Source organism: Leptonotus elevatus, chromosome 16, assembly GCF_054856555.1.
Source record: "Leptonotus elevatus isolate MCC_2025b chromosome 16, RoL_Lele_1.0, whole genome shotgun sequence".
Lineage (NCBI taxonomy): Eukaryota > Metazoa > Chordata > Actinopteri > Syngnathiformes > Syngnathidae > Leptonotus > Leptonotus elevatus.
The window spans coordinates 7,641,272-7,653,883 of NC_141254.1; the positions used below are offsets into that span (position 1 = coordinate 7,641,272).

At 40.0% G+C, this 12,612-nt stretch overlaps 1 protein-coding gene across 2 annotated transcripts in view; it reads left to right on the top strand.

The window, feature by feature from the left end:
- The first annotated feature begins 293 nt into the window (after positions 1-293).
- The window catches only part of LOC147160544 (rho GTPase-activating protein 7), a 52,578-nt gene continuing 40,259 nt past the window's right edge, over positions 294-12,612 (top strand). The window contains exons 1-3 of one of the 2 annotated variants that reach the window (XM_086058008.1): positions 294-382; positions 5,565-5,617; positions 6,419-6,552. In XM_086058008.1, the coding sequence (XP_085914134.1) occupies positions 6,444-6,552 (109 nt within the window). In that variant the 5' untranslated portion in view covers positions 294-382; positions 5,565-5,617; positions 6,419-6,443. Of the gene's footprint in view, positions 383-5,564; positions 5,618-6,371; positions 6,553-12,612 lie in introns of those variants that run through there. The other variant, XM_086058009.1, reaches the window with a different exon arrangement.

Consider the following 12,612-nt stretch of genomic DNA (forward strand, 5'->3'; position numbering starts at 1 on the left):
CACTCCCCCAAAACTAAAAGGTAAGCAGAGCTGGGGATGTTTTAATAAAATTGTCAACGTGAGGAAGTTTTGCAAATAAAAAATACAGCTTGTATTTATTATTAAAATTAGAGTTCAGACTGGCACCCAAAATCCCAATTCCCTAATTCTGTTGACGTTGCAGTGCCACCAGTGGCCAGAAGATGGCGGTAATGCACCAACAGTATCTGCCGACTACCAAAAGAAAGTAATAGAAGAAATGAAATAAATAGAAGTCATGGCAACTAATGTGTGACAAATTGCTAGGTTAGCATGCACCACAACAAGCATTTACAGCACCAAAAGGCGCAATAATGGGCCAAGATGCGACCTTTGGCCAGGATGTGACGTGGAATTCTAGAAAGTAAGCCATTTTAAACGAGAAAGAAAAACTTTTGATATCCCTTACTAAAAAGTAGCATACTAGTACATAATATAGAGTATACCTGGGTTTATTTTTAGAGTTTACTAAAAACCAAACTCCTTGGGACTAAATTGGCCCATTTTAGTACACTTAAGTATATTAATAAGTATACTTTAGTACACAGCAAAGTACCCAGTGATGTATTGCTAGGTATTGAACCTGCGAAATCTGGTAACGAAGATAACAACCTTAACGTCTAGGCTATCCAGCCACATGGTGTTTAGGACTTTATAAATAAATGTAACCCATAATTTTGGTCCGTTACAGCGAATGCCTTCTAAGCATATACTACAGTATAAACTTTTAGTATATGTTTCAGTATACTTACAAGTACACTTTAACATTTACTTGGTGGAGTATACTTCCAATAAGTAAACTGGAAGTATACTCTCCTAATTTTGAGTATACTTCAGGCATACTTAAATATACTTCTTTTTGGTAAGGGATGGTGGCTTGATGGTGAAATGTTACAGTGATAATACAATTTGAATCTCTATAGACCATTCTGTAATGTTGGTAAACAATAGTAAAGGATTAAATGAGTTTCTGGTGCACACAAGAAGCAGAGTTGCATCAAATTTTCAGAGATTCACAGATTACGCAGAGCATTGTGAAAAACACAGTACCCACTGTGCGTTTGCTCGTTTTTGATCAGCGGGGGTTTTAATTGGCTCCGGAGCTCTGCGGTAAACCCACCTTTGATCCGAAGGACGTCACGCCATGAAAGCGTTTGGGGTGTAGCTATGGGTGTAAAGGGGCCTCGACGGGGGGATCAAAGGACAATGCGCTGCTTCCCGAGGGTCATTGTTATCCGCACTGGACGTCTCCCAGGTCAGTTTTATGGAAGCGCTGACATTTTGCTGTACAGGATGGAAATGTCAGTGAAATGATGAACTGTAGATACTGCGTTCTCTAAATGTTGTACGGTTGTATTTAAATTTTAACTTTAATACATTTGACTTTGATCTTTAAGCTCTTTTAAAACATTCATTCGGGTAGGGGGAGACGAGGGCTAGTTGTATCAATTTGTATACTTTTATATATTTGTTGGAATCAATACATCATATATAAACAAAATGTAGACCAGATGAAAGACCAAAGTCTTAGGTATATTTTTATTTATTTATGTCATTTTCATACCTTGTGTCAGTGCAGAGTTATAAGCCATCAAATAGAGGGAGTGAACATGTGTCATATTGCCCGGGTAAGTTGTCACACTGGATTTTGCAACTAATAAAACAAGGACAAAAATATCCTTCTTTTTCTGGTTTTTGTTGTTTGTTTTTCAGCCAGAGAAATTGTTTATCATCAATCTTGAAATTTTACCATAGTCACTGAGAAAACTTTAACATGAAATATTATGAAATAGATTAAAGTCTGCTGGCATGTAGGTCATAGCTCTCAGCCTCAAATGCCTGTTTTGCTTCCCTTAAACTAGACATTTGAGATTAAATTGACTTAAAAAAAATAAAGTATTTTGGTTGATGGAAGGATGGTTCATCAAGAAATTTAAACAAGTCCTGAAATGTGGAACTGTAGTTCCAACAACTGGAAAATAAATAAAAAATTCGGGTTCGGGGGGGGGGGCGGCTTTGTTGGGGGGGGGGGGCGGTGGTGGGGGTTGCGGGGTGGGGGGGTGCTGGGGGTGGGGGGTGTCTGGGGGATTGGGGGCATGGGGGCGGCTGGGGCTGGGTTGGGGTGGGTGGCGGGGTGGATGGGGGGCGGGGGGTTGTGGGGGGGCGGGGGTTGGGGGCCGGTGGGGTGCCTGGTGGGCCTGCAGTGCCCCGTCCTGCTGCGTTGGGCCGGGGGCGCGGGCCGGGTTGGGGCGGGGGGCGCTCCTGCTCCTGGGTTTGCTCTCCGGCCGGTGGCCCTGGTGGGGCCCGGGGGTCGTCCTTTGGCGCTGCCGCGGCCTGGGGGGCCCTGAGGTGTTGCGCTTGCTCTGTTCCGGCGGGGGTCGACGGCTCCCCTCTTTGGTGGAGATTTTCATGCATGCCAGATCCACCACACCAGCATCTACCAAAACTCAGACACAATCTGTTTCCTCCTCAGGTTATTGAATCGGTGGAGGCCTGTGTCTCGGATCTCACGCGGCTTCGTCTGTCCTTCCTTCCTTTTCTCGGTCTCTCCGTTGGTCTCTTGAGGCCTCCCTGATTTTATGTTTTTTGGATTTGTTGGGGTCTGGATGTTTCTTGGGCTGGGGAGGAGTTCTGGTGGGGGGTGTCTGGTCGGTGCTGGATTTCACCTTCCTTGGTTTTCTTCGGTCCCCTCGGGTCTCCTGGTGTTCGATTTAGGTGAACGGTATGAGATTTTTTTTTTCTAATAGGTTTTCTGGTGAGCTAACAAACACACGCACGCACGCACGCACGCACGCACACACACATACTCACCCACACACACAAAAAAAAAAAAAAATGTATGTATGTATGTATGTATATATGTATGTATATATGTGTATATATATATATATATATATATATATTTAAAAAAAAAAAAAAAAAAAAAAAAAAGAGCAATGATGATGACATTTCCGAATAAACAATACTGAGCTCTATAAAAAAAAAAAAAATAAATAAATAAATAAAAAATTAAACAATGAAACAAAACTTGGCAAACTCATTTCATCACTCTTCAGACTCATTATTTGAAGAAGAATTCTGGCATATGTAAAGAGAGTTGCCAGAGTTGCATTTTTCATTGGCCCATTCTTTGCATATGTGACAACAAACCCCAAAATGACAAAATTAATGAGACAAATTGCCCCACACTACCATGTTGCTCTAGTTTAAAGTTTGCTTAAAACAGAGCAGTGATTGAGGCCTGACAAGATTCCTGAATCTATCCTCTAACGAGTACACATGATTTTCTGCTAGAATTTGTCTATGTACGACGCCTGTTTCAAAATATATGAAGTTGAAGAATTTTACTTTGGGTTGTGCAAAACAGATAACTGGCACTCATGTCAGCTTACAATGTGCTATTTTCTTCTCAGACAGTACACAACCCCTGACCATTTATATGAAGAAAAATAGCATTCCACTTTTTAGTTGCGCCCTCTAGTGGAGAAAAAATTGCAGTGTGACAATTTACCCGTGATACATCTAGTAGTTTTATTTAACTTTTATGTATTATATTTAGTTTGTCCCTATACTTAAATATAATAATTTGTTGTATCTGTTTGGGTTTCGATTAGCATTAGCCAATCATGTTTCTGGAACTTTTTTTTTCAGAATTCTGAATTTGTCTGTAGACGTTTGTCTTACTCTTGAACCGTGCATTACACGATATAATCATTTAATCCGACATCCGCCTCGTCGTTGAGGTTGAGCCCATGCATACGATGCATTAGCCACACTCAATGCAAATCTGCCATAGGCGTGCTCAGAATTAACTTCGTTTTTCCGACTGCTCGCCGTTTTATCCATCCTTGCACGCGGCGTGCTGCTGAGTGCAATTTAATTACCTGCTTTGCTCCGGCAAAACGGGGGGGAAACTGTCGGGGATGCAACTAATTGAGGTCTTGTTTGAAGGGTAAACAAATACGCTGGAGGATGCCTCCCATCAGTCTGCCTTTACCGGAAGAGGGTAGGGGTGAAGATACTTCCTGTCAAAATGCACAGAAGACATTCATGAATGTTTCATCGGGGTTTTGAAGAAGTGGAGTATAAAAAAACAACAACCTTTGGATTAATAATAATAAAGAAAACAAGGAGTGACTTTTGCTTTGAGGCTTCTAATTTTGGATCATCACAAAAATTCCTCATTTTGATGCCGGTGCTGGATTTAACGGGTTCAAGTTGAGTTCAACGTCAGAGCCGCAAGAACTTCTCCACCTACTGTCTATGCTCGACTTTTGTGGGAAGACACGCTCGAATAGCTCATGTTTCTGAGCCTCCTTTTGTTTGTTTGGGTGAAAATGGAACAAGAGTTACAAGTCAACACCGCAGTCGCGTCATATCTCAAGTAAATGGGATAAACATTGGGCAAACTTGTTACAGTGCTGTCATACGTTTTTCCTCAAGTGGTAGGAAAACCAAAACAAACACCTGGAGAGCAACTCAATACGGTGAAACTAGTGAAACTTGAAATAGTGTTTTTAACAAAACATGCTCTTCCTGCATTATGTTGCTAGCAGGTTTAGCGGGTCAAATGAAGAGAACGAATTTCACCCCACTTAGATGGGCGGGACAATCAGTGGTACTTTAATTACCACAACATCAATGCTACTTTTGTTAGCCGTTTTGCATCATGTGTTAGAATTATGCTTGCAGAGTTTTTGTAAGACAGTTAGGCCTATGTTAAAGTTATGTGGTTTAGTTAAATACACAGTGTGTAATTCTTATTGTTTTATGTTTAGTTTTACAGCTAATATAATGGCTAACCTAAAAAACAGGGGTGTAAACAGCTTCACGTTAAAGCAGGCATTGGCCTCCTTTTGAGAAATTGTGGGAACATGTTGGTAATTAAAATACAAGTCAAGTTGTACAGATAACAACATATGTTAATATTATTTTACTTTTACACACCAAATGATTAATAATGCTTTAAAAATACAGTTAATGTAGTTCTTGTTTGAATAACAAGAGTCAAACGGTGCGTAGAAATGGCCTAAGGCGAGCTAAAGCTAACAACTAGCAGCGAGAGGCTAAAGCTAGCATAAACGACAGCTAACCTTTATCAAGAAAAATGGGCTTACATTCATATTTAGATACAATATCATTTTAGCAGAACCAAAGGTAAAGACCAGAGATAATGTTGATGCCACTGGGGACACGTAATAAAGTCCTTTTACTTTAGCAAACGCTAACCAGGCTACAGTATTATCTTGAGGCTACTCTTTCAGCATTAGGTTAGGTTTATTGTTTGTGTGGAAAAAAACACATGATGGAAAAGTTGCATTATTATTATTATTATTATTGTCTTCTGTAAAGGATGTTTTCAGCAGGATTAGTAAATACATGTTTTTCTGGTGCCTGAGCGACTGCAACAGGGTTGTTTTTCTTCCCAAAACACAAAAATATTTGTGCTTAAATTGTCTTGGAATGACTCATAAGTAGCTTTTTTTTCTTTTCTTTTTTTTCTTTTCTTTTGTTTAACTGATTGTTTTCTGTCTGTGTGCTTAAAGGTACAATACCAAGATGAGGAATAAAGCTGACTCGCAAATGCAAAGGACATGAGGTATGCTTAAAATTTGGCTCACTAATAGGATGATCCTTGAAGAATAATAGCATTTTCAAGCATCTGTAAAGTGCCTTTTTCCTTAAGTGCTGCATGATGATGGGAGTGATGATGCGTCCATTTGTGTGCTGTGCACTGCAAAGCAAAACATAAATTCAAATTGTTGCCTTTGTATGCAAATTGTTGTCAAGAAAAAAAAATGAGGCTGGGTTTGTGAGTGGCCTTTAGATTTGTACCTCCGCAAAAATTTTAAGCGACAGCTAACCGTATGCATGAGTCATATTGCATTGGCAGATCCTCCGCAGGGAAATTCTTGAGATTGCTAAAGCAGAGGTGGCAAAAAAAACTTGCGCTCTGTAGTTAAGTGAGGAAAGGATTCAGGGTAGTCTGGTAAAAGTAAAAGTACTGATCAAATTGCTGTATTTGAGTAAAAGTAAAAAAGTACAGACAGACTGCGAAGTTTTTTTGTTTTTTGTTTGTCACTGTCACTTATATACAATACAGTGCATGTTTTGATAACTTGCCGCAACGAAAAAAATATTTTTTGCCATTGCTTTTTGCCATTATTGTTCCACTGCACATATTTTTTTGAAACACCTTTTGGGGGAGGGCATAAGGGGGCCGGAGAGTACCTCTACCAGGGGTGTTTCACAAATTACATACAGACTTTTTGCATCAAGTGTCAGGGCCCCCTCGCTCCTCCTCCTCCAGCTCAGTCCAAGTCACCCTCAGCGTGAGTCGTGACGGAGCAAGCGCTGCCCACATGGGTTCCAATACTCACAGCTGCACTTTTTCTGCCAGGAATATTTAATTCATTAATAAGAGTATGGCGGTGAAAACGCCACTGCGGAGGTCCTTCAGCGAGCATGTGAAAGTTTCCACCAACAAGGCTTGGGACGTCTTCTGGAGGAGCGTGAGGGAGAGGCGGCTGTGGGGTGAGTCGGGATGGGAACGACCACTGTCCAGCATGCAAAGCAGCAAAAGATGAGAGTGTTTGTTTGTTTTTTGGGGGGGGTTTTCAGGGGAATGTTCATATGTGGATAGTGTAGTTTGTGGAATTAAAAGTATATATTTTTAAAAGTTCAACATACTAATAAGCCAACAAAAATGTCAGAAACAGCACATTTTTGCCAATGCTCTGTATCTGCTAAATTCTCGTCTTGATTCACTATTTTTTATTATTTAAAGTGTGCTAAATACTTTGATATGAAAGGTATAAAACTATGCACTGACTATATATATATATATATATTAGAGCTGTCAAACAATAAACATTTTTAATGAGATTAATCACATCTTAGAATTTTGATTAATCACGATTAATCGCTTAATTAAAAAAAGGCTTTTTTATCATCATTTTCCCCCGCCAAATTTGAAGAGCACCGGTCATGTGTTGATTCTTTTGACATTTAATGTTATGAGGACGTCTTCAACAGTTTTTGATCCAATGCACACGCTCACCCTCCTCTTTTTCTAATCAGTTAATTACTTGCATGATTTAAAATGGGAAAAAAAATCACCCCGATATTTTGACATGAAGAAATATTCTAAATGTTATATGCAAACATTTATTAAATGCTTTACTATAATGCATGTAATTATGTTTATTGCTAAAACACAACCTGCCATCTTAAACGTAGCCATCCGCGGTCACGGTAAAGGATAATCTATGGTCCAAATTAATAGTGCAAATAATCTGTGTTAATTTATGATTAATGCGATAATTTTTTTGTGATTAATTAATCCGTTTACGCTTTAACTTTGACAGCACTAATATATATACATATACAAATACATATTCAGTATATATGTTTTTTTTCTGTTTACTGGATACATTGCACTCCATCATGACCTGATAAATCAAGCAAGCACTGCCGTCGACGTGTATATTTGTCAAATGGAATCCAACCGCTTGTTGCCACTGACCTATATAAATGTCAAGAATGAGTAGTGGGGTTTCCATTCACCCATTTATATTCGAACTTTCAAGAAATGCATAAATAAAACGTAATGATAAAACGCTATAAATTTGAAAAAAGGGGTCAAAGTTTGCCCCAAAAAATTTTACGCTTGGAGGGGGTGTATTTTGAAGAGTATTGAAAAAAGTTTTGCGAAGAAAATGCTAATTGTGGCTATGGAAACAGGTTTTGCGAATAAACGCTGACAAGTCCGTATACACGTCGCACGTTTTGACCGGCTATTACGTCACGCGTACTTTTGTAGTCACAAAGCAATGGCGGACGATTTAAAATAATTGTATTTTAATTTTTTTAAACCAATGGTTGACGACAAAGTAAGGTATGTTTGGGGGATGACGAAACAAATCTTTTTGGAATTAATTAAAGAAGCGAATATTAATGCAATTTTAGATGGAAAACAGCAAAGAAACGCTACGGTTTATCAAGAATTACAAAAGCAAATTCATACGACGTCATCGCGCGACGCAGTCTCTTCCTGTTTTTCATCTTCTTTTTTTAAATTACTGGGGAAATCACATCTCTATGGTGTATATTGCCACCTACAGCGGCAGAGTTCCCTCTCAATATTGGCTAAAGAAGAACAGATGGAAACGGGCATAAGTCGCATGTCCGTTTTGTGCATTTGTCATCATTTCGCCTTATAACGTTCTCTCACGTCAATGAAATAAGCTAAGATTTTAAATAGATGTGTAAAACAGTAAGCGTAAAACTGTGGAAACATATTGCTTTTTTTCCTCTTTTTTTTTTGCAATCTTAAACAGTTCCCAAGTGTCCTAACAACATTTCTGATTTCATAAAAATACCTTCAAGGTATTTGTGAAGCTAGAAAATTTACATCTGTTTGAATGTGTTGTAATTTTGATAGACATTTTTATGCAATTCTTTATCTCATGTTAGTCTTCAAGTCATGTTAGTCCCTCATAGCCCTTTTGACCAATATGTATTTTATATTTAATGCAGGGAAGGGATTTACTTCCGGAATTATTGTGCATAAATGAACTGGTCTTATATTTCTTACTGTCATATTTTGGCTTAGTGTTCAGCGTTTGGCCGAGCAACAAAACTCCAGGGAAACGTGTGGCTTGACCAGGCCACAAAAAAAAAAAGAGCAGAAATTCTGTTGATCTACCGTGCTGTAACTGCTCGGTAGCTAAAAGTTTTATTTGGGTTGTTAAGTTTTTTAATGAAGTGTTAATGATATGTGAAATTGCAGTTGGAAGAGAAATTAAAAAAGTAAGACAAAGAACTGTAGTTTTCTTGTATGCAGCCTAGTTAAGTTGTCGGTGGCCCACCTAAAAAGAAAAAGGAAAAAGAAACAGCAGTGCATCAAAGCGCATTGTGTGACTCCACTTTCCGTCCGCCACATCCTCAAAAGACCTCCAAAAGAGTTACGAGCGACGACTGATTGGCCGTTTCACGACTGATTTGACGCTGCAGGTGGCATCCTGATGCCGGTGGTGGTGGTGCTTGGGAACGGACATCAATCAGGCTTACTTTGAAATAGTGTGTGATGAAAATGAAGGTGTTATTTATTGCGTTTTCGGTATGGCGGACCTGTTTGGGAGGGGCTATTTAATGGATGATTAACTCACCAGACTGGCTGCTAAACGTCAAGGTGACCCCCTCACACCCGCCCCCGCCCCCAATGCCCTGATGAGGGCTTCAGGTTTAGATGCGAGGTTAGAATGTGAAGCAAGGGGATGCAAATTGTGCACAAAGTATCCCAACGATGCTAAAAGCAGATTTATGTTTGGACATCAACTGTATGTTTTCCTGCTTACAGCTGTTTGGGTCTTTTTGTTCCCTGAGAAAGTTGACACTAGATCCAGCTGTGTGGTAAGTGCGTGCGTCGGAAAGTCAACACATGATGTCAGAGCGCTCGCGCCGGCCGATTGGCTGAGGCGTGTTATGTAATCTCGCACTTCACACAAACGTCTGTCAAGAGTTTCACGTCGATCTCATATCTTACTCAGATCGCCATTTTGCACTTTTGTTCTTTGCCCAGTTTATCTCGCTTAGATGAAGGCCATGGCCTCATTATACACAGCCATCTCAAGCGTTGCGCTTCTGGTAATATTTATGAAAGTATGTGTGCGTAAGAAGTGATTATAGAGCTTACCGAGCTGTTTTGTTTCTCTTCATTGATTCCTCTAAATTGTGAGCGCAGCAGACCTGAAAAGCGTAGATCGTCCTTCAGATAGTTTGTGGTGACTTAACTAGCTTATTCAACTGTAGAAATAAAATTGCCTTATTTGAATATTGCAATATCAATAGCCATATAAACAGAGAGTGAACGGAGTGAAGTTCCTAAAGCTGGCGAAGTTCCTTTGCGGCACAATCGAGGCATATTAGAGGCAACCAGGAGCGTGTGAAATCCATTCAATCATGCCCATTTCATTTGCAGCCTGAAGTCAATGGAGTGAGGTTCCCCAGGTTGTTGAAGTTAGCTTCACAATATTTTTGCTCCTCAATCCCTGAGCAACACCTAATTGGAATGTTTTTATTGAACCATTCTGTACTTAAAATTCATTTGATTTTGCATTGGTGTAAACATACGCAGGTGAAAGTAATTGGAGTGAGGTTCCCCAGCTTCTGCGGTTCATTACCATTTCCTTCTGATATAGTGACTGTCGCTTCTTTTCACATTTCAGCATGTGTTTAAAAAAAAATAAACAAACTGGAGTTAACTCTGCATGTTTTAGCTCAGAGCCCCAGGTGCTTTTTTTAAGCAGTAAGAAAAAAGTTTGAAGCTATGGACTTGAAATGTCTTACAGTTGGTTGGCTGTAAAAATTGATTAGGCAGAGTGTGTGAGGTTGGCCAGATTTGCAATGTTAGTACATCAATACCTGAGATTTATTGAATTTTCTTCTGTTGGACTCGCTATTGAATGCATTCATGTGTTGACATGCTCATATTTGTCAACAAGAGCTTTATTTTGTCATGGTTTAGCTTGGAGCCTCAAGGACTTTTTAAGCAGTAAGACAAAAATGATTTGAAGCAATTTGCACAAAAAATGACGGCATTTTACAGTAATTTCTGGACTATAAGCCACTACTTTTTTTCACTTGCATTCAACCCTGCGGCTAAAACAAAGGTGCGGCTTATCCATCCGATCACAATGGGACGCGCTATAAAGGAAGTGCAAGAGCGTCAGGCAGAGCAAAACAAACCAAGTGAGCCCAAATACAGTAAGAGAGACAGAATGAGAGTGAGACAATTTGCACCCTCATTATGGAAAATAAAGTAGCGGGAACCCGGTGCGGTAACATTAAAAACACCTGCGGCTTACAGTCGGGTGCGGCTTATATGTGTAGTATTCCCCAAATTTAGCTGGCGTGGCTTATAGTCAGGTGCGCCTTGTAGTCCAGAAATTACTGTACTCTAATATGTCATACTGTACTGTATACACACACTGGTGAGAATGTGGAAACTTATTAGAGTGAGGTTCCCAAGGTTGGCAAAATAGCATGTCAATATTTCAGTGCTGATGGAATGTTACCATCGATTGCTGATGATATTCACATATACAGTAAAAAAGAATAAGTTGAACCAAAAAATGCTTTGACTCAGGCTGATTATGCTTCAGAATTAATACAGAAGCGTCTGCATCTTTTTTGTCAACGATTGATGGGTTAAGTCCATTTAACAAAGAACTCATCAGTGTTCTTTGCCTGCTAAACAGATTTATTGGTCATCTGTGCTCGCTATGTCCCCTTGCCTCGTCTTCATCATCTCCGCGTCTCAATATTTACGCCTCTGTAACTCACAGGCCAAATAAGGTCTCTGACCCACAGCACTGCTCCAAACAAAAGTCTTTCTCGAGGCGCATTCTGTAAACGCCTCTCTTGCCCCGTCAACCGATGGGACATTGTGACGCTTTCCAGAAGCCCGGACGCCAACGAAGAATCTAAAAATGATTGCAAAGACAGGATATCCACAGAAGTTGCAAACGTTAGAAACAGCATTGTCATGGTATGAGATTTATTTTTGGTGGGGTAGTTGTAAAGGGATACTTCTGAGGGATAATACGGCAGGAAGCATTCAATCAAGTTTTATAAGGCCACCATGCCTCACAAAGTGGCAGAGTAGCAACATTGGTTTTCAACCGCTTCCTTTCCAACACGGACAGCTTTGAATGTCCGTAATTAACCTCAACCCGCGGCAAATGCGAGTCTCGGCGGGACAACCAGTGCGGAAGTCTGATAGTTCAGCTTTTAAATGTTCCTCGACAGGGAATTAAAACATTTCCCGCTTATGTTTGGTGATGTAGCGCCGAAGGCAACGCGGGCTGAAAACTTCATTTGTGATTAGGAATATTACACTTGCCCGCTTCACTGGTTTAAGAACATTCGTTTTGACTTGACTTTTTTGGTGCTCTCCTATTCCAAATACGGCGGGGTTTTTGGTTTATGCCATAGTTCCGCACATAACCCGAACCTGTAGCCTACTTAAGAAGGAATAATTATAGTAAACAATTGTATGAAAAACAACCAAGCTATAAACGGGAAAAAAGCCATGAAGACTATTTCCTTGTGCCATCCGTAACCTCGCAATGTTATGTCGGGACCATCATAAACCAAGGACACCCAGTACAGTCGAACCTGTGTAAAAGTTGAATTTAAAGATCATAGATGATGTTTTTGGTTGTTGTTTTTTAACTTTCTTGACAGTCAAACTTTAAAACTTACCTGAATCAACCAACTAATCTTAAAATCAAAAAGAGTACTGAAGAGGAGCATTCATGCCGCTGAAGTGAGTATCTCATTGCAATAAATTCCATTTCTTGTTCTCCGTATACATCGTTGGTTTTCCAGGAAAGGGATTGAATGGCAAATTCGTCCATGCATTTTTCTGTAGCGCCTCATTTAGATCACAGGCTTGAGACTATCCAAGCTGAATTTGGGCGAGAGGAAAGCAACTCCCGACTGGTTGGTAGCCAATCACAGGCCACATTCACACCTGTGGTCCATTTTGAGTCTTCAGTTAACCGAACATGCTGGAGAATTCAGAGAACA